The sequence below is a fragment of the Oryzias latipes genome, chromosome 20 (assembly GCF_002234675.1).
Source record: "Oryzias latipes chromosome 20, ASM223467v1".
Classification (NCBI taxonomy): domain Eukaryota; kingdom Metazoa; phylum Chordata; class Actinopteri; order Beloniformes; family Adrianichthyidae; genus Oryzias; species Oryzias latipes.
In genome coordinates this window covers 4887884-4908565 of record NC_019878.2, presented here as the reverse complement: position 1 = coordinate 4908565, position 20682 = coordinate 4887884, and the positions used below count along the sequence as shown (strand labels likewise).

At 48.0% G+C, this 20682-nt stretch overlaps 1 protein-coding gene across 8 annotated transcripts in view; it reads left to right on the top strand.

Annotated features, from left to right (window-relative positions):
• LOC101171448 (histone-lysine N-methyltransferase 2C) overlaps positions 1–20682 on the top strand; it is a 54052-nt gene that overhangs the window by 13456 nt on the left and 19914 nt on the right. For 4 of the 8 annotated variants that reach the window (XM_023950186.1, XM_023950183.1, XM_023950185.1 and 1 more), the window contains exons 11-41: positions 732–843; positions 916–1079; positions 1228–5786; positions 5862–6005; positions 6270–6994; positions 7066–7170; positions 9104–9220; positions 9933–10052; positions 10141–10242; positions 10314–10418; positions 11642–11823; positions 11894–12058; positions 12128–12237; positions 12302–12361; positions 12434–12536; positions 12612–12718; positions 12958–13086; positions 13160–13249; positions 13329–13453; positions 13523–13715; positions 14180–14257; positions 14354–14389; positions 14640–14783; positions 14976–15008; positions 15084–15212; positions 15291–15605; positions 16467–16540; positions 16759–16974; positions 18784–19348; positions 19428–20215; positions 20291–20512. In XM_023950186.1, coding sequence (XP_023805954.1) covers positions 732–843; positions 916–1079; positions 1228–5786; positions 5862–6005; positions 6270–6994; positions 7066–7170; positions 9104–9220; positions 9933–10052; positions 10141–10242; positions 10314–10418; positions 11642–11823; positions 11894–12058; positions 12128–12237; positions 12302–12361; positions 12434–12536; positions 12612–12718; positions 12958–13086; positions 13160–13249; positions 13329–13453; positions 13523–13715; positions 14180–14257; positions 14354–14389; positions 14640–14783; positions 14976–15008; positions 15084–15212; positions 15291–15605; positions 16467–16540; positions 16759–16974; positions 18784–19348; positions 19428–20215; positions 20291–20512 — 10117 coding nt within the window. The remainder of the gene's footprint in view (positions 1–731; positions 844–915; positions 1080–1227; positions 5787–5861; positions 6006–6269; positions 6995–7065; positions 7171–9103; positions 9221–9932; positions 10053–10140; positions 10243–10313; positions 10419–11641; positions 11824–11893; positions 12059–12127; positions 12238–12301; positions 12362–12433; positions 12537–12611; positions 12719–12957; positions 13087–13159; positions 13250–13328; positions 13454–13522; positions 13716–14179; positions 14258–14353; positions 14390–14639; positions 14784–14975; positions 15009–15083; positions 15213–15290; positions 15606–16466; positions 16541–16758; positions 16975–18783; positions 19349–19427; positions 20216–20290; positions 20513–20682) is intronic. The other 4 variants (XM_023950184.1, XM_023950187.1, XM_023950189.1 and 1 more) reach the window with 4 other exon arrangements.

Sequence of the window (20682 nt, the reverse complement as noted above, 5' to 3'; positions counted from 1 at the left end):
ATTCTGGGATGCGGCCGGGCATGCGTGTTTCGTTTTGTTGAACCATGACTGAAGTGTCTAAGACCTGAAGTTAAGTCCATGCTGTTTGGCTGCTAAGAGGTGTGTTGAATAAAAATGCCTCGTGCTTGGTGTTAGATAGAGAATTCAAACTATTCACTGAGTTCGAAAATACGTACATGGCGGCCGCCAATTAAATCCATAAATTAGCCGCGTCACTGAAAAAGCCGCAGGGCTGTAAGCGCAGGAAAAAAGTAGCGGCTTGTAGTCCGGAAATTACGGTACTTCTTTTTTTAAATAAAGTTAATTGTTGGTGTTTGATGTATTTAAAAATTTGTGGCCAATATGTTAATTTTTACTTCAAATGAATATAGGCTCCAAATATCAGTTATTGGCATCCTTGACCAATTTTACGTATTGGTATCGACAATGAAAAAAGAAAAAACATATTGGTCGATCTCTAGTCGAAAGTATTTAAACGACAGAGCTAAAGTGTTAAAAGTTTAAAAAATGTATACATTGTGGAGCTGAGGCATAGCTGAAGCATTCTTCCTGTTTAGATGGAAGGAGGTGGAGGTATCATCTTCTGTCAGACGGGCCAACATTTTTTCTTCCCACCGTGTGCAGCCAGTGTGGTCTGGAAGAAGTGACTGTGACGGATCTGGCTCAAGTTTTTAAGGGTCTGACAGATTTTGGGGTGCATGAGTGACCACAGCTATGTTTTTGTTTGTCAGTCTGCAAGGTGACAGTGGCGTGCTATTGTGTGCGCGCTGTGATAAAGCTTACCACGCTCACTGTCTCACGCCCCCGCTGGATGATGCGCCGCACGCTGCTTGGACCTGCAAGGTGAGATTTAAACACAGACACACAACTATGTACGTGGTGCCCCTGAGCTCACAAAGCCCCTCCTCCCTCCAGAACTGCAGAACCTGCCGCCGCTGTGGCGTCTCATCGTCAGGCCGGTGGGCCAATAACCCATTCCTGTGTGAATCATGTGACCTGGCCCTGCCCTGCCCTCTCTGTGACCGAACTCCTGATTCCCACACACCACAGGACTATCTCACCTGTTCCTGCTGCTACAGGTTAACCTTCCTTCTATCAGAGCTTTAAGTATAAGTTAATTGAATGTATAGACACACAGAAAGTCTTGCGTTTAAACATGCAGAGAGAATGTTTATGGTGAGCTTCCTTATAGAAATGTTAAGCCAAAACATTTTTTGTGTGTTTCAGGTGTGTCCATGTTGAGTGTTCGGTCCAGGCTGGGGAGGGCAGGGCGGGGTCAGAGGGTTACATCTGCTTTAGCTGCAAGCCCCAGGAGAGCGAGGAGCCAATATCACAAAGCCATAGCCCAGCCCCGCCCACTGACGTTTTACAGCCCCGACCTCCCAGTAATCCAGATGTTCATTCTGCTGACAGTCCTGTCCAGCTCCTCTGTTCAGAGGTGGCTCAGAGTCCTGCCAGTGGTGTCTGTGTGCCATCACCGCAGCATCTTACTCCCCCTCCGCCTGCAACGGAACCCAGTGCTGCAGTGTCTCTTTCAGATGCTCAACCCAGTCCTTCACAAACTCACACGGATTCCCCAAACAGTCAACTACTGCATGCTAAAGAGATCTATCAGAGTCCTGCAGAATCGCCTGCAGACATCCAGCAGGAAGTGCATCGAAGTCAGACACCATCTTCCCCAAACCTCCAAAAAGATCTTGCACTTTGTCTCGAAGAAATTGGTCAAAGTCCAGCACTGTCTTCTGAAGAGATCCATCAGCAGTCAGCCACTGATCTACAACAGAATTCTCTGTTGTCTTCTGAAGACATTCAGCCAAACCCTGTAAAATCTTTATTAGACTTCAGTCACATTTTACCACCATCTCCATCAGACCTCCAGATTCCTTCACCACCTCCTAAAGAGGTCTTTCATGGTCTAACCTCTGAGATCCATCAAAATCTTATATCATCATCTGATGAGATCGATCCGAGTTCTTCAACACCATCAGAAAATATCCAGAAAGTTTCTCTCGAATCTTTAGAAGAGATTCAGCAAAGTCCTGGAGCATCCTCCATGGACATCCAGCAGAGCAATGAAGATTCTTCTGCGGAAATCCATCAGAATCAGGCACCACCTTCTCTAAAAGTCCAGAAAGATCTTGCTCCTTTAAACCAAAAAGGGATTCAGCAAAGTCCCACAGGACCTTCAGAAAGTCTCCCCACAAGTCCTACAGCATCTTTAGAGGAGATTCAGCAAAACCCCAAATCACCTTTAGAAAAGGCCTGTCAGAGTCCTGGAGCACATTTACAGGAGATGGCGCAAAGTCCTACAGCACCTTCAGAAAAGATCACTGCAAGTCCAGCAGCATCTTTAGAAGAGATTCAGGAAAGCCCCAAATCATTTACAGAGAAGACCCATCAGAGTCCTGGAGCACATTTTGAGGAGATGGTCCAAAGTCCTACTGGACCTTTGGAAAAGATTGCTGCTAGTCCAGCAGCATCTTTAGAAGAGATTCAGGAAAGCCCTAAATCATTTACAGAAGAGATCCATCAGAGTCCGACGGCTCCTTTTGAGGAGATGGTGCTAAGTCCTACTGGACCTTCGGAAAAGGCCTCCTCAAACCCTGTAGTATCTGTAGAAGAGATTCAGGAAAGCCCCAAATCATTTCTAGAAAAGATCCATCAGAGTCCTGGAGCACATTTACAGGAGATGGTGCAAAGTCCTACAGCACCTTCAGAAAAGGCCTCATCAAGCCCTGCAGTGTCTGTAGAAGAGATTCAGGAAAGCCCCAAATCATTTACAGAGAAGATCCATCAGAGTCCTGTTGCTCATTTTGAGGAGATGGTCCAAAGTCCTACTGGACCTTCAGAAGAGATCACTGCAAGTACAGCAGCATCCTTGAAAGAGATTCAAGAAAGCCCCAAATCACCCACAGAAGAGAGTCCTGCAGCACCTTTAGATGAGATGGTGCTAAGTCCTGCATCACCTGCTGAAAAGGTTCTCACAACTCTTGAGCCTTGTTTGGCTGAGGTTCTTCCAATTCTTGGTCCACCTTGTGAAGACATCTGTCAGTCTGATGGAAAACTTTCTCCTGATCTCCAACAAGAACCTCCACTACCAGGTGACAACCCTCAAGATCCTCAAACATCTCCTGCATCAATGCCATTGCCTGCAGAGTTTCATGAAAGTCCTGCACAAACTCCCAAAATAGACAATCACAGTCCTGCTCCATGTCCAGAAGAAGATCTAGGTCCTTCAACAGTTTCTCCATCTTCTCTAATAGACAGCTCTCAGAGTCCTGGATCGTTGAACACAAAGCTTCAACAAAGTTCTGCATCAACTCTTGAAGATGGTGCTCAGAGTCCTTCACCAATTACTGAAGTGATAACTCATGATCCTGAAAGATTAGTTTCCAAGCTACAGGAAAACTACCCCCAGTCTCCTTCAGAACCACAGCAATGTTCTGCACTATCTTCTGAAAAAGCCTGTGGTGCTCCGGAGCCACAACCCGGGGTTAACCAGGACAGGGATGACTCTTCAGACCAAAAGTCTGCTCCTTCTTCTCAAGAATTTCTTCCAAATCCTGAGCAGTCTCCCACGGATCTCAATAAAAGTCCAAATATTGGATCTGAAGAAAATCAACCTAGTCCTGTTTCATCTCCCAAAGAGATTGCTCATGGTTCTGTAATTTCAGCAGCTGAAGCAGCAGAGGTCCGTGATGGTCCTTCAGAGAACGCTGATCCCATTGACTTTGATGAGACACCCTCCTCCTCTCACACCCATCAGGAAGAACCCCTACCCTATCATTCAGGCTCATCTCCTTCTCCTGCTGAAATTCAGCAAAGTCAAACTTGCCAGACTTCTTCTGTACATGCCCAGCAGAACCCTTCTGATCTCGGTCCCACCATGGCACTGAAGCCTCGAGAAGATCAGAGTCCTGTGCAGGAAACATCCATGTCCTTACTTGAACAGAGTCCAGCTCAGTCTGGGCTGGTTTGTACTAGAGAGGTTTCTGAGCCTGAGCACAGTCCTCCACCATCCAGTGCTGGTCAGGAGGATGAGACCCAACTCAGCAAATCATTTAGTCCTCTGAACGCCACCCCTTCACAGCAGGACTACAGTCCACAGCCAGGACAACTCAGTCCAGCACAAGGGGGCACCTCACCTCAATGCTCCAAGCAGGAAGCAGAACCCAACCTGGACCAGAAAAACCCTGTGGAAGCCCCACATATATCTGCACTGAACCAGGATCACCCTCCAGATTACTGCAGGCCAAGTTCTGCTCCTTGTAGCCCCTGTGCGTTCCCCCCGATGCCAAGACCCCTCAGTCTGTCACAGCCTGCGAGCCCTGCACAGCTCCAGGCTCCAGCTGCCTCAGACCTGGGCTTGAACCAACACCATACACTGGAAGTAAACCCTGGCTCCTTCAGCTCCACCTCTGCCTTGCCCATTGGTCCTTGTGTCGAGACTAGCCCCCTCATCCCTCCTGTCCAAACACCAGAAAGCCTTGAACACATCAGCACTTCACAGGAACACAGTAGCCTAAATTTCCTCCCTTCTGGGGAGGAAACCAAGGGGAGTCACTCCCCATTGAACTCTGTTGATCACAGTCCGTGTGGCGGTCCCTCCCCGTGTGCAGATGCTATTGAACCTGCAAGTGTCAGTCTCTCCCAGCTGACGCCTGCTGAAAGCTCTGTTACCTGCCAATCCCAGAGCCCCCCCGATGTTATTTCTGTAGCTTCTGAGATTTGTCTCCCAGTACAACCAACCAGCCCCATGGCACCCACTGAGACCTGCTCAGTAGAACCGGAACCGGCTTGGGATCCAGAGCATGAGAAGCTACAGCAGGCTGAATCTGATCCCAGAAGCCCAGAGAATCCGGCCCACTCAGAAACCCCCTCTTTTCCCCCCAGAGATGTTTGTTCTCTTGCAGAGATGGACTCACCACCAGCCTCCTCCAGTTCTCCACACTGTGCCCTGATTGTCCCCCAGGACCAGGATGACCAGTATAGTTCCTGCCCTGCAGCTGCCACTCAAAGTCCTCCGAGGTCTCCTGCTAATCGAGTTAGTCTCATTCCCTCAGACCTTGCTCAGAAAGACAGCAGTCCTGAACAGACAGCTCCCACCTCCATTAGCCTGCCTCAGGCTGCAGAATCTGAAAGCCCATCAAGCAGCCCCCACCATCTGGAACATGGGGCTACAACCAGTACCAGCCTTACTAAAGCACCTCTTAGCCCCTCCTCAGTTTTACCTTTGGACCATTTGGCCAGCTCAGCAAGACCCATTAATCCCAGTGCCGCTCAGCTGGACCCAGAATGTGTTCCACAAATTAGTCAGACACCTGTTGACACCCCTTCAGATCCAGATGCTCCCAAATCAGAATCTGTCGTTTCTCAACTAGGACCAGCTCTGTCAGACAACTCCTCTCAAGTCGCTGCACAACACGCTAGCCCAGTCCAGACTGGTCCTGCTCAGGATAACACTGTGATGCCTTGCACTACCTTCAGCAGTGAAGCTTCTGCTACTCCTCCAAGCCCCACCCACAATGAGGTGAGCCCTCCTCAGGTGGCTTCCCCATTGCCCCCACAAGCTCAATACAGCCCTTCACACCGAAGTCCAATTGCAAGTCCTGCTTGTGACCTAGTAGCTTCAGAAACGCAGGGTCCAGATCCCTGTCCTGAAAACTCTGAGGTTATTCCTGGTCTACATGCTGTTTTTCCTGAGGCTGAAACCTGCCCTGATCTGGTTCTTACTAATGCTGCACAGTTAAAGTCTGGTCCTGCAAGCCTCCAGTCAGCAGCTGCAAGTGAGTATCAGAGACTAGACCAAGCCTGATGAGTTATGTGGTTTTTGACATTATCAGCACTTTCTGTACCTCCAGATGACAATGTGGAGAAAAAGCCGACATCTTCTAAGGAGGACTTCCATTACCCAGCTCAGGAGAGTCCAGAAGAAGACCAGGGGGGAGAAGAAGCAGAGGAGGTGCAGAGTCTTCTCAGAACTGTTCAAGCTCGTTCTCCTTCAGGTGAGGAGCAGTTGCTTTGTTTACATCTCTTATACTTCCGCTTTTCTATTTCTGTGAGTAATCCTATACAGGAAGAGATTCTAAAATGCTCAGATCTGGAAAGGTGCAGGGAACTGGTCTGGGTCCTCATGAAGTTGTCCACTTCAGAAAGTTTTAGCTTTTTTTTATTAGTTTTAGAGCTGTCCCCTGTTAAACTTTGAACTCCACCTGAGTTCTTCTGGTGCTCAATGTTCCACTTCATTTGGTTCTGTTTCGTCTTTGCAGAGATCCCTAAGGACCAACCAACTGATGCTCCTCTCTCCTGTTCGCCAACTCCTTTTTCACCACCTGTTGCATGCTCCTCCCCTCCACCACAGTCCCCTCTTTCGTCTCCCCCTCCAGGCAAGGATGAGGCCTTGCCCCCCCTAATGATCCGGATTCCCTGTGCGGAAAACTCTACCAAGGTAGAGGAGAGCACGCCTGTCAGCCAATCAATAAGCCCAATAGACTTTGTTTCTACAATGACAGAACCCACCAAAGATGAGGACCGATCACGTGCTAAACCTTCACAGAAAGAGGAGGAGCTTCAAGCAGATGGCTGCCTGGGTTGGGAGGAACCGCCAATGAATGAAAAGCTGGAGGTCAAAGAGGCAAAAACCCACCAATCAGATGTTGAGGAAGAAGTGAAGCCGATTAGCCCTGTTTTGGACCTCGGGTCTTCTTTAGACATGGAGGTGATGGAGCTGATGACTTCCTCTCCTCCGCCCTCCCTCCTGCACCCTTCCTCTCCTAACTCTCCTGCCCCTTCCTGCAGGGGGAAAGGTCGGATACTGAGGCCTCCCCCTTGCTCCTCCAGGCCCTCAGATGATCTCTCCATACGACTTAGACAGTCTCCATTCTCCACTGAGGCCTCCCCAGAAACCTCCCCAGCCCGAACCCCTGTCACCCCGCCTCCACTCACCCCACCCTCGCCTCCTCTGATGTGCAGAGATTCTCCTCCACTGTTTGAAGTGAGTCTCAGAATTCAGCCGTGTCCAGTGTCACGCATGCTTTTCCTCACTAACATCCTGTTCTGATTCAGTCTCAGGCCCCTCCCACAGTGCTCCCCTTCACCCCAAAGATCGGCATGGGGAAACCAGCCATCTCCAAGCGGAAGTTCTCCTCTGGAAGAGCTCGGGTCAAGCAGGTACAGGTTCTGCCACTGACAAACATGTCCAGTTGTCATTAGTGCAGTTCTACCCCAACAATGTTCTTTTTTTGAGGCTCTGTGTGGACGTAACTAGACCAACATTTAAGGTAGGGTTGGGCGATGTCCCTTACATTGGCAGTGCGCTATGTGTGGGAGACTTGGGACTGCGATCCATCCCGCTGCTCTAGGTGAACAAGCTACCGAACTCAGGAGAACCGGGTCTTCCGGTAAAAGTGTGTGTCTGTGTTACAGTCAAGCTTTGGTTTGAGCTTGGGAAGGTCAAGCATAAACAAGTTGTTATGGTAACGACCACAAAAAGCAAGCAAATTTTCAACAGTGTTTTTTTAAACAAACTTTCAAAATACTTGTAAATGTAGTTTTATGGTCTGGTTTTAGTGGCGTTTTTTTGAAGGGCAGATAATGTCTAGTTATGAAGGCTGATGTTTTTGTTCCAGAACAGTCAGATGATTCTTCCAGCTGATACTCAAATCACAAAGAAGACATTTATAAATAATAGAAGGAAAACAGGAAACCCATTTTTTAAGCCCCACTCCAATCTTTTGTTTTTTGATAAATGTGTTCCCAAGGTTCTTTAATTCATGACTATGCTGTTTTTAGCCAAGATCAAAAGTCCTCTGTTGTTGTCTAGGACGTTGTTTCTGCAGAGCGGTAGCAGAACATTAGAAATTTACATCTGAGTTGTGGGCGGGACCATACCGCTCCCCGTTGCTGAGAGCTTTCCGTCTACACATTGTCCTGCTAGCTTACAGCCCCTCATGGTGCAACAAAAATGGCGAGCAATAACAGAGCTCAGACGAGGGGGAAAAAAAAGTTCATGGATATATTTGTTTGCAAGTGGATGCATTAGGATGGAGCAGAGCAGGGAGCTTGTAGTCCGCCCAGAGCATTTTTTTGTCAGAGATTCAACCTTTTTCAAAGGAATTTTTTCATCTGGGCTGCATGGTGGCGCAGTGGTTAGCGCTCTTGCCTGACAGCAAGAAGGCCCCGGGTTCAGGTCCCAACTAGGGGACCTGAAACATCAATGGGGGACCTTTCTGTGTGGAGTTTGCATCTTATCCCTGTGCATGTGTGGGTTTTCCCCGGGGACTCCGGCTTTCTCCCACCGTCCAAAAACATGCTTCATAGGTTAATTGGTCACTCTAAATTGTCCCAATAGGTGTGAATGTGCCTGGGAGTGTGATTGTGGCCCTGTGACAGATTATCAACCTGTCAGGGTGTCCCCTGTCTTCGCCCGCAAGGGGCCGGGATAGGCTCCAGCAAGAGAGCCCGATTGGGATTAAACGGCTTAGAAGATGAATGAATGCTCTTGTTTACAACAATTTGAATAAAGAAATATTCAGAAATGCAATTTTGAGCTTAATTTTCTTTACACATGTCCTCAATCATCAGAAAAATGCTACTGGAATATGTTAGAAACAGCATTTCCATTGGAGTGACTCTTTAAAAACAAGCAGATTTCTGCTAAAGTCCAGATTTCAAATGTTTCAGTGGACTTTGGTAGACTTTACTCAACTCCGGTGTGAGTCTTCATATGAAACTGAGGAGCATGTCAGCCATCGGCCTGCCTCCGTTAACAGAGGAGGTGGTGGCAATTCCTTAGTAACCCAACAGCTCCCATCTTCCTCAGAGGAGGACAGGAGCGTGTTCATCCTCCTGACGTTGGTCACTAACACTGCATCTGTGCATTTGGCATGTTTGGACCATGCACCTGCACGTGCACAGCATGTGTGTTTGGACTGCTCAACAGATGCTTGTTTGCATGTGGTTGCCATGGTGATGTGTTTCAGCTGTTTCAGTTTTTTTGCCTGTTGCATTTATGTTGCTGCATTTGTCCCCTTTCTCCTCCTGCCCTCCTTCTTCCTCCCTTTCTGACCTCCTGCATCTTATCCTCCCCTCCCACCAAACTCAGGGTTTGTGGTGGAGCAGTCGCAGGACACTGAGCCCCCCCTCGTCCTCTCAGGACTCCATGGGGGAGGCAGGGTGGGAGAGCTCCAAGCTGGACTCTCCTCTCTGGAGCTCAACAGTGGTAAAGAACTCAGATCGGCTCTAACTAACTGCTGGTTAACTAACAAGTACATCTGACGCCCTACTATTAACAAAACTAATGTTGTTTAAGCCACTAAATTCTTAACTGCATTTTAATTCGATCAATTTGAAGGAGTTCTCAGTTTAACAACCCACCCTGGCCCTGTTGAGAAGACCTTACCGACCGCAGTCTTAAGATCTGCTGAAACAGGATCAGAACATTCCCAGAGAGTTGAACCAAAGCGGGGCCCTTGCACCATCTTTGTTGGCTCTGATTAAACTGTTATCCTGTTAATCCAGAACAGCTCAATAAATGAAAGGATCTGGTAGATCAGTTGCTGATTCTGTGTTGATCCACAGATCTGGCTGCACCCACCCACCACCAACAGCGGCTCCTGGTTTAACCTCTTAAGACCTGAGCTAAAATTTGAACTAAGCTTCTACACATGTACTCCCAGTGAAGCACAATAAACTACTGTGGGAATATAACCCAAAATATGATGTCCACGCACGTGGATGCAGGTCTTAAGAGGGTAAACCTGCTGGACATGAGGAAACTCCTCTGACATCCTGAATTTGTTTCATTACATTTTAGTGGTCTCTGGAGGATGTCGATTCCTTGCTTCTGCTCCCCTCACTGCTCCTACTGTTCCTCAATCTCTTCCTGTTTCCTCCTCCTCTGTTTTTGTCTTTTCCCCCCTCCACCCTCACAGGGTCGTGGTTCAGGCTTTCCTGGCAGAAGGAGGTCTAGAGGAGGAGGTGTTGGAGGAGGAAGAGGAGGGAGAGGAAGAAGCCGACTGAGGACCATGGACGGTTTAGCTGTGACAACAGCAGTAAGGCAGACACACTGAGCATGCTCAGATCGGTCAAACACCTGCTCATTGGTCAGAGGAGGTGATGGGTTTTTACTGTGTGCTTCAGACTGGCTTTGTGGAGCCTTTCCAAACCAAAGAGGAGGAGGAGAATTCCATGCACAACACAGTGGTGATGTTCTCCACCTCAGATCACTTCACCCTCAAACAGGTGAGGCTATCCCCCAGCATTCACCTGTGCAGCTGTGCAGCTGACACTCACGTCAACCCGTGTGTGTGCAGGACATGTGTGTGGTGTGTGGGAGCTTTGGTCAGGGAGCTGAGGGCCGCCTGCTGGCCTGTTCTCAGTGTGGACAGTGTTACCATCCTTACTGCGTCAACATCAAGGTCAGTGCTCCCTGTAATCTGATTACTCATCTCACTGATTTGATTTTTGTAGCACTTTTTGTGGAACAAGGATTTAATGGATGTTTAGCCATATTTAAAATAATAATACCGTATTTTCTGGACTATAAGTCGCTCCGGAGTATAAGTCGCACCAGCCCAAAAGTGCATTATAAAGTAGAAAAAAACACAGATAAGTCGCACTGGACTATAAGTCGCATTTTGACGGGAAATTTATTTGACAAAATCTGAGACCAAGAGCTAATAACTTTCACAACCTCATATGACACAATCATAGCAGACTGTTTATCTCATAATTTCACAGTAATTCTTTCTCATACTTATTTATTTATTCCTTTCATGAAGCATCATTGGCCAACTAATACTCTGTTTTCATCCTGTATTTGTAGAAACAGTTGTCATTTTTATTGCATTTCTGAATCTATGAAATCATTGGAAAATAGAATGTTATGTTGTTAGCCTTCAAGATCTTACTGTAAAAAAGGTTTGCTGATTCTCTGAGTCACCTAACATACTCTTAACACTTAACATACCCCATACATCAAATTGACCCAGGAACATCATCTCTGTTCCTCACAAATGAACAAGCAGGAGGGTTAACAATGTATTTATTTCAATTTATTTCTAATATAAGTCGCTACGGAGTATAAGTCGCACCCCTCGCCAAACTATGAAAAAAAGGGCGACTTATAGTCTGGAAAATACGGTAATTTACCTTTCACCCTTTATCTGCTTTTGTTCAGTCAAAAGTTTTTTGTCGAGACAATTATCTTTAATTAGGCTGTAATTTGATTACTTTATCCTTTTGTATCCCTTAAACTGAACAATAAAACAGAATTCCTCATTCTATAAATTTAAGATTTTTCCAGACACAATTTTGTAGTAATTCTTACCCATACTCAGTGCTATCGCAGTAACTTAACTACTTTAAGTACAGTGTTTTTATGACACCATTTTATGTGAGCACTCTGATTACTGATTCTGTTTAATCTGATTACAGATTTTATGATTATTGGATTTTGATTACTGATTCATTGCAGTCTGATTACTTATTGTTTGAAATTTGATTACCAGTTTACTGTAATCCAATAACTGATCTTAAGGACATCCTTTGTTCCGTCTCTTTTTAGTGCAACCTGCTCAGTAGTTGTAATCTAAACTTGTGTGTTTTGCCTAGTGTAATTTGATTCCTGTGTGGGTTGCAGATTACTCGGGTGATCCTGACCAAAGGATGGCGCTGTCTGGAGTGTACCGTGTGCGAGGCTTGTGGTGACGCCAGCGACCCCGGCCGTCTACTGCTCTGTGACGACTGTGACATCAGCTACCACACCTATTGCCTGGACCCGCCCCTCCACACTGTCCCAAAGGGAGCGTGGAAGTGCAAGTGGTGGGTGCAGCTGTCAGTCATGCTGTCTCTGAGAGGCCTGGCTTGTCTGACGGCATGTGTGTGTCCTTAGGTGTGTGTGGTGCGTTCAGTGTGGCTCCACCTCCCCTGGTGTGCATTCTGACTGGCAGAGGAACTACAGCCTGTGTGGGCCGTGCTGCAGCCTGAGCCGCTGCCCTGCATGCCAGCAGGCCTATGCCGAGGATGACCTCATCCTGCAGTGCCAGCAGTGCGACAGGTAACATAAACCTGAGAAACTTACTCTGGGTCTTTATGCAACTCTGGCTCATCGTCTTTATGTGTGCAGGTGGGTCCATGCCACATGTCAGGGTCTGTGCACGGAGGACGAGGTTGAGGTGGCCGCCGACGAGGGCTTTGACTGCTCGCTGTGCAAAGCACACGAGCGTGGCACCTATGGTAACTTGAGCCCCCTTCACTTAACATTGTTGGTGTGCCTCCTCTTGACTTGTTGTTGTTACAGGAAGGGCAGAAGCTCTGGGTCCTCACGTGCCTCACATCATGTCCAAAATCAGAGAACCGGGTCAGTTGGCTAGCCTGTGGATGTCAACAGCAGAATCAGAACCACAACCTGACACTGTTTCTGTGTTTTTAGACACTAAGATCTACACTCAGGATGGCGTGTGCCTCACTGAGTCAGGGCTCTCTCAGCTGCAGTCTCTAGTTGAACCTCTAAGCTCTCCACGTAGATATCGCAGGTAAAGCTCCACCCCTTCCTCCCCGGGTGAGCAGATGTCTCTGATGATGAAGCAGCTCACTCTCTGCCTCTCCAGCAGGTGTAAGCCCAAACTGAAGCTGAGGATCACCAACCAGAACAGCGTGTTTGTCCTGCAGACTCCAGTGCATGGAGACCTGTCCCTGGAGCAGGAACACGGCAGAGGTCAGCAGTGTTCTGTGGATCCTCAGGCTGGGTTTGACATAACTCTGCCTGTGGGGGTTGCAGCATCAGCATCATCAGGCATCTCAAATAAAGCACAAGCAGGATAGAAATAAATAAATATTTCAGCTGTTTTATTTTTTTTTTAAAAGAGAGAGAAAACTTCCAGCAGCCAGGAGGGGCCTTTCTTACCCCTCTAACCATCAGACTGAAGAGCTGACTTTTTTTTGCTTTTGTTGTAGGCGAGTTGGATTGTGACATGAAATCAGACTCCAGCCCTGAGCGGGACCGCGTTCTTGATGATGATCTCACCAAGGATTCAGAGGTCTGTGACAACAGCAAAAAGAGGAAGAGGAAGCCCTACAGGCCTGGTGAGGAACAGGGCACAGAAAACCATCAGATTACATCAGTTTGCCGGTCTTCATCTTTGCCTGTGTGTCTCAGGGATCGGGGGCTTCATGGTGCGTCAGCGGGGGGGTAAGGCCGGTCCGAGCAGAATGAAACTGTGTAGAAAAGATTCCATGGAGGGTGAAGGTGAGTCAGCTGCAACCATTTGGCTTCTTCCTCCTGTCAATATCACCTGCTAACAAAACCCTAACTTCTGAACCATTAGGAATGTTGGATGCTGAAGTTTCCATGGAAACAGCTCCCTGTGCTGGTCCCGTGATGGACAAAGTGAAAAGGAGGTATCGGAAGAAGAAGGGGAAGCTGGAGGAAGCGTTTCCATCTTACCTCCAGGTAATGCTTAAGCACACAAGAGTCTGCGTGGGAATCCAGTAATCTGATTGGATGGTCCGATCTGTGCAGGAGGCCTTCTTTGGGCGGGACCTTCTGGACCGCAGTCGACAGTTGGAGAAAGCAGTGGGGGGAGAAGTGCAAGGAAGCCTCCAGACAGGAGTAGCGACGGATCACATAAAAGTCCCTGTTAACGGGTCACAGGGCCTCCACACTGGACTCTCTGCCAGCGCCATGGCAACTAACAGGAAGCAGGGAACACTGCGTAAGTTTGGTCATTCACTACCAGCATTTCTCCATCTTTCATTTGTGGCTCATTCCCTGCATCGGCCTGACCAGAAGACTTGTTTATGATTTTTCAATAAAACCTAGAAGACCCTGTCACGGTTCCTCTGTGGTTTAAGCAGACTGCAACATTTCTGTCATGCAGTAGAGAAGCATGACAATAAACCGACTGGCGCTTTGAATGCACGCCAGAATCTGTAGTCTGCTCTGCAGCCGCTCTGAGGCTTTAAGACCTGGACCTGCACACGGGGTTCTGCTAGTTTTTCAAAATTTGTGACTGATCTCTAGAGATTAGATTCTTCTGACACTTAATGCTTGCTAATAGGATAAAACTCTAATTTTGTTCTATAAATCCCACACTTCGATACTGCAGTCTTGTGTTTAGGCCTGCAGGACTGTGTGTTTGCGTGTGTATGTCATGATGGTGTGTGTGTTGCCATTCAGCCATTTCTGAGGAAGCTCTTGTGGATCTGTCAGACGTCCTCAACACGGACCCTCACATCCTGGCCACGGGACACGCAGGTAAAGACGTGTTTCATCCACCATCATTCTCACGCTGTGCGTGTGTTGTGTGTGGGTTGGAACAGGGAGCAGATAACCGTATGCATTTGTTTCCAGGTCAGTTCCAGGTGGAGCGCTCCCCATCTCCGTTTGGTAAGGCTCCACAGAACTCCTCTTCGTCTGCAGCTATGAGGCCCTCCTTGCTTTCTGAGAGTGTGTGGCTCGTTTCCTGCTCTTTGTATTATTTGAGCCAGATCACCTTCTTTTTCTTCTTCTGTGCTTCCACTTTAAAATCATTTTGGTCTCCTCAATCAGGCACCACTACCACCTCCTTCCTTTGCTTCCCGCTCAGCTGCTTTCCCTCCTCTGTTGTCTCTCTGCCTCACCTCTCTGTCTCTTCCAGCCGGCCTTGACATCAACTCCATGAGCGACAACCCCTCCCTGACCTCTGACCCTGCTGGAGGTTGTAGCCGTGGTCTGAAGGTTGCGCAGGACGAGCCTCTGGATGCTATCTTGAGTCCTGAACTTGACAAGATGGTGTCAGATGGTGAGTTTTATGTTGTATTTAGGCTGATTATTGCCCCTTTGCTGTATAGTCGGGCATCAGTCAGGTTGAAGGTCCTCAAATCCTTAAATCAATCACTTACTACTGTCAGGCTGCAGATAAAGCTATAGAGTTGTTTAGTAAGGCGTGGCTGCACTGAGTTCCAGTCTAACTATGTTCTTCCTTACATTTAAGGCGCTATTCTCGGCCGGCTCTACAAGATCCCAGGTAAGCCCGATGCCCCGTCCTACCTCAGGAGTTCAAGAAGAAGCAGATGAGCGCATGGTAAATGTTTTTGTGCAGAGCTGGAGGGGAAGGACGTGGAGGAGGTCTTCACGGCTGTTCTGAGTCCAGGAAGCAGGAGCAGCCAACCGGATCCCAACCAGCACGCACATGCTTCTGCAGTCACCAAACTGCACACACAGGCTGCAGGTATTCACACACACACACACACGAACGACACGCGCACCCCGACAATCAACTCAGGTGTGCTGCTTCTGTCACCTGCAGCGTTTCCTCGTCTGCCTCTCATGAATGGACTCATGGAATCTGCTCCTCGATTTCCCATGATCCCCGGTGGCCCTCAGGGAGAAGCTGGCTTCAGGATGGCTCACCCAGAAGGCCCTGGCTCCACTCCTGTGCAGGGCACCGCCCCAGCGTCAGCTTCAGCCAGTCAGGCAGCAGAATGTGAACAGGACGGGCTGTCCACAGCTCAGAGGGGCATGTTGAAGTGGGAGAAAGAAGAAAGTCTGGGAGAGCTGGCAACCGTTGCCCCGGTGCTCTACTGCAATACCAACTTCCCCCATCTGAAGGAGCAGTACCCAGGTACACAGTCACTGACCCACTACGTAACCTAAGACACAGTTTATCAGCCTGATGTGTATCTCTTAATATTAAACTTGTGATACTCTTATTCTGATCATTTGAGTTATTCTTTATATTTCCAATCATTTAGGTTAATACTGTATGTTTGATTTTATAACTTTTTTTTTATTTAGATTTTTTTATCCACTTTAAGCACTTTTTTAATGTGACCTGTTGAAGCAAAAGGATATAACTCATTTTGTCGTAAAACTGGTTTGTGTGAGCTGTGCCTCACGGTCAAATTTGATCCAGCCAGCAGCCCCTCATTACAAATACAATTATATACAAGGCATCTGCACTATTAGCAGGAAATTAAAATACGCACAACCAAAACATTGGTCCATATTTTACAGCAGTTTTGCAGCCAAAGTCTTGGTCCACCTGTGTGCAGGCTGCTCTGTCAGGTACAGCCAACTTTGTATCAAAGTTCTGTTTAGCACTACTGCTTCCTATGCCCTGAACACGCCAAAGCCATCAACTTCTCAGAACACTTTGCTAAAACAACAATAAATATTTAGAATGAGTGGCAGCTTCTGCAGAGGTTGTCCTGCCTAAACAACACACAGATGCTGCCCATTGTGTTGTTCATTTTTTTCAATTTACATGGACTTCACTGTTATGAAAGACTGAGTAATTGTTTAGGTGTGTTGTATATAAAATCAAATATATTGTCATTAGGAACACCCCTAAAGCACACAAATACTCCAGGTTCTGATCGGCTGCTGCGTGTCTGCAGGAGTAACATCTTCTCTGCCTGATTGCAATCCTGTCTTAGGTAAAGAACTCAGTTTGAGCTAACGCCCCCACCCCCATCTGTTTCAGACTGGCCCACCAGAGTAAAGCAGATTGCTAAACTGTGGAGGAAGGCCAGCTCTCAGGACAGAGCGCCCTTCGTGGTGAGTGTTACCTCCCCTTTAATGCCAGGGATGCCCGGTGTTAAACTGAAGTTGTCGCAGTTTAATGTATTTTCAATGATTTCCTTAGAAGTTATAATCAGGCTCCTCACATTTATAGAGCATAAAGCGTTTGTGTGAAGTGCTTCTAAAGCTGCTCTGTGAAAGCTCAACGCTGCTCGTGACTCCCAGGTTTCAACCTTCTCCTTCTGTCTCTGCAGCAAAAAGCTCGGGACAACCGTGCTGCACAGCGCATCAACAAGGTGCAGCTGTCGAACGACCCGATGAAACACCTTCAGCCCTCGCAGCAGCAGCAACAGACGCAGCCGCCACCACCGGGAGCCTTTGACCCCGTTTCCATGGAGCTGGAGATGAGCTTCAAGGACCCACTAAGGCCCAGAGAGTCAGAGCAAGAACAGGAGTGGAAGATGAGACAGGTGAGCCTCCCCTCTAAGCAAGAGCCAGCTCAGCTGCAGCAGGCTTCAGTCATTGTTGCTCCACCAGCCATCTCATAAAATCGCGGGTGGTGGAGTGATACACCATCTCCTGCACTCCTCCTGAACCAAAATCGTCTTTGAATCAACTTAGATGTTTCTAAAGGGCCTTACATCACATTTCTTTGAATCGTGTCACGATTTTAGAGTCACTGTTCAGATCATTTTTAGGATCAGGGAAAAGATAAAAACAGGACAAAGTAACACGATAAAAGTCTACTTAGAAAAACCTTAAAACTAGGGCTGCAACGATTCATTTTCACAAGGATTTAATTCACATCATAATTTGTGGTTGTTGATCTGATTCATTGTCAATAATAGTTCATTTTGAACAATCTGATTCACTGTCCTAAAATGGATCCAGGACACCTTTTTTTTAAAACTACAACCAGTGTGATTCAGAGAAATACCTGGTACTGAACGGTGCAGGTGATGTTTTCCAGATTCATTGGATTTCTTCCAGATCGAGTGTAAATGAAATATGTGTACAAACAAACAAGTAAACTAGAATGAATGTCAAATCCATTCACATTTTAGGTTCCTAAAGTTCAACCCACTACTGTTTTTCCACATCCAAATAATTATTATCAGAACATTCTAGGACACTGTATGGTCACGTCTTTTTTTTTTAATCAACATTTACACCACTGTTACATTGTTTCCAAGTTACACATTGTTTTACCTCATGTATATTTTCAGTCAGTAAATCAGAATACTTGTTTATGGTTGCGGTTAACCGGGACACCGCGCCCCCTGCTGGTTCATCGCCGCGGTGATCAAAAATCCCTCACCGTCACAGCTCTAGTCCAGATATTATTCTTCGTCCGCTCCCAGATATGTAGGCTGTTGTAAACACATTCAGTATGTCATTGTCTAACTTTCCTGATCCCTCAGCCAGGATCCCATTCAGTCTATGGCGTAAGTATTAAAAAAAAACCTGTTCTCCAAACTGTATTAGGTTGCAGTATGCTGTGACTCCTGTTGTCCTCCATATTTTAAATCTTGAGTCCGTCCTGTTTGGTTTGAAATCTGTGTCGTATCCTCCCCATGGCAGCACCTTTTCTGCCCCCTCATAATTACAGTTTTTAACTATTTTCCACCATATTTTTAGTGATATTTTTAGCCATGGGTTTTCGTAAAGGTTATTTATATATTAACTATTTGCTATCTTAGTCTGTATGGGAGGTTCTGTGTGTTTTTCCTCTTCTATTACCTTCCACCTTGCCCTAAGTTGTGCATCGGAAAGACCTACAGGTGGTCTTATTTGTGCTGCATAATAATAATCCTTAAGGTATGGTATTGCTATACCCCCTTTCTCCTTTGTTATGGTCACTTGTCTTTGCTAAATTCAAAGTGTTTCAACGCATTGGACTGGAATGAAGGACTGATCCGTTTTTGCTGTCATCACATGTGTGTTGTCCACTCTGATGCACTTGGTGGTTTTTATGTTAAAGCAAAAAAAAACCACATGTCTCAATTCATATGGTATTTTCCCATATTGATTAATCCATTTTTAAGTGATTTTTTTTTTTTTTTTTAACTTATAGCGATTGATTCTGCTTCAGACAGATTGGTTGGATTGTAGGAATAGAAATCAATAAATCGTTACGCCCCCATTCAAAACATATATTTAATATAACGTCTACGGTGCGCATGTGTGCCGCACGGGGGCTTGTACTCTGTACAGCCATGGCCCATCGCACCGCTACTTCTCACCTGAGGTCTCTTCATATGTCATATTATGTTCCTCAGCAAATGCGTCAGAAGAGCAAACAGCTGGCAAAGATGGAGGCGACACAGAAACTGGAGCAGGTGAAGAACGAGCAGCGACAGCAGCAGCAGCTCCTCAGCAGCCAGCGGCGCCCCGACTGTCTGTCGCCAGAGTCTTGCAGCTTATTGGACCACACCCATCAATCTGGTTCTGGAGACAGCACCTCCCCCCTTCATTTACCACCAGGAGGCAGGCAGCACCCCAACCTTCAGGGGGGGTCTGCTCCAGCAGATGATGTCTTCCTCCGTCCACAAGCCCCCGCTCCATCAGGGCTGTCCTCGCTCCCTCATTCACCACATGCCTCCTCTCCTCTTCATCAGCCCCCTTCCTCCCCTCAAATGTTCTCTCCGCCATCTTCACGCCCCTCTTCGCCTTGGGATCCCTATAGTAAAGTACCAGGGACCCCTCGCCCCCAAACAGCTCCAACCCCTCAGCTCCAGCAACGGGGAAATTCCCTCACCTCCTCCCCATCACATGATGCCATGAACTCTCCTATCCCGTCCCCTGACTCCAAAGATGCCCCCCGGGTCCCTGGCCCTCAGACAGGTATCTCCACCGGTTGCTTTTTCCTTTCTAGACCCTCCCTCTTCTCTTGGTAACTCCTCTTGTCTCATCCTCCTTACAGGTCTGCAGCAGAGCAGGTCCGGTATGTTAAGCCCCTCCTCTGGGATCAGAACTTTGGACACCCACCAGAGGACGAACACACGTGGGGATGTCTTCAAAGCCCCCATGCCCCCCCAGCTGCAGCTTCAGCAGGAGGTGTTGGGCAGCACAGCAGGAGGAAGGAGGGACCCTTCCCGACCTGCAGATCTGGGTTACTCTCTTGCACAGCCCCAGCAGGACCTCTCCTTCCCCTCCAGCCCCCTCTCAGGACTGGGCTCCCCCCACCGTAGCCCATATTCTCAGGCACCTGGAACCCCCCGCCCGGACTGTAGCGATCCCTTCTCCCAACAGTCTCCTCTGAGCTCCCGGCCCTCGCCAGATCCCTACAGCAACCCCCAGACCCCTGGGACACCGCGTTCTCACTCTGACCCCTCCTACCTCACCACCCCCCCTGCACTAAGACTGGACCACTATAATCAGCAGCCAGCCACCCAACGCCCGTCTCCCTCACACCCACCTCTAGAACCCTACGCCTCCAACCCTGGGACTCCCCGCCCTTCAGACCGCATTCCCCGTTCTCCAGTAAACCAGCGCAGTTCTGACCCCTACTGCCAGCCCGTGGGGACGCCACGGCCCCCCACTGAACCGTACACACAGCAGCCCTCCACACCTTGCTCCCATAAGAGCCAGGAGTCCTTCAGCCAGACTGCAGGGGAGAGTTTTCTTCCCCAGCATGGAGCCTGTGGTACTTCCCCCCTGACTCTTGGACTGTCTACAGAGCCAGGGGCCTTCACACCGACCCCCCACCAGGTAAGAGAGCGCTCCCAATCTGATGCCACTGCTGGAGACCGTCATCTTTACAGCCACTCCTCTTGCCCTTCACAGCGTTCTCCTGGAAAACAGCCGGACTCCTTTCCAAGGACCCCAAAGCACCTGGGCAACCCCGATGAGGCCAGCCTAAACCCCGGTCAGGACCCCTTTGAGCAGGGTCACATGACTAGAGGCTCCTCCCAGACTGAGTCAAAAACAGCCAATATGATGTCAGCTGCTCCTTCTTTAGATGGACCAATGAGTGTGCTTGCAGACTCGGAGGAGAAGCTCAGACAGGTAGGAGGCCCTCTGAGGAAGAAACATGGTCATCTAGAAGCTCCTAAAGCAGGGGTCACTAACTAGCGGTCCGGATCCGGACCCAGACCTGGATCTGGTCTCGACTCAAAACTAATACGATGGGCGCCCAGCTTTTAAATGGTGCAGCTCTTGTTGTCGTTGCAACAAAC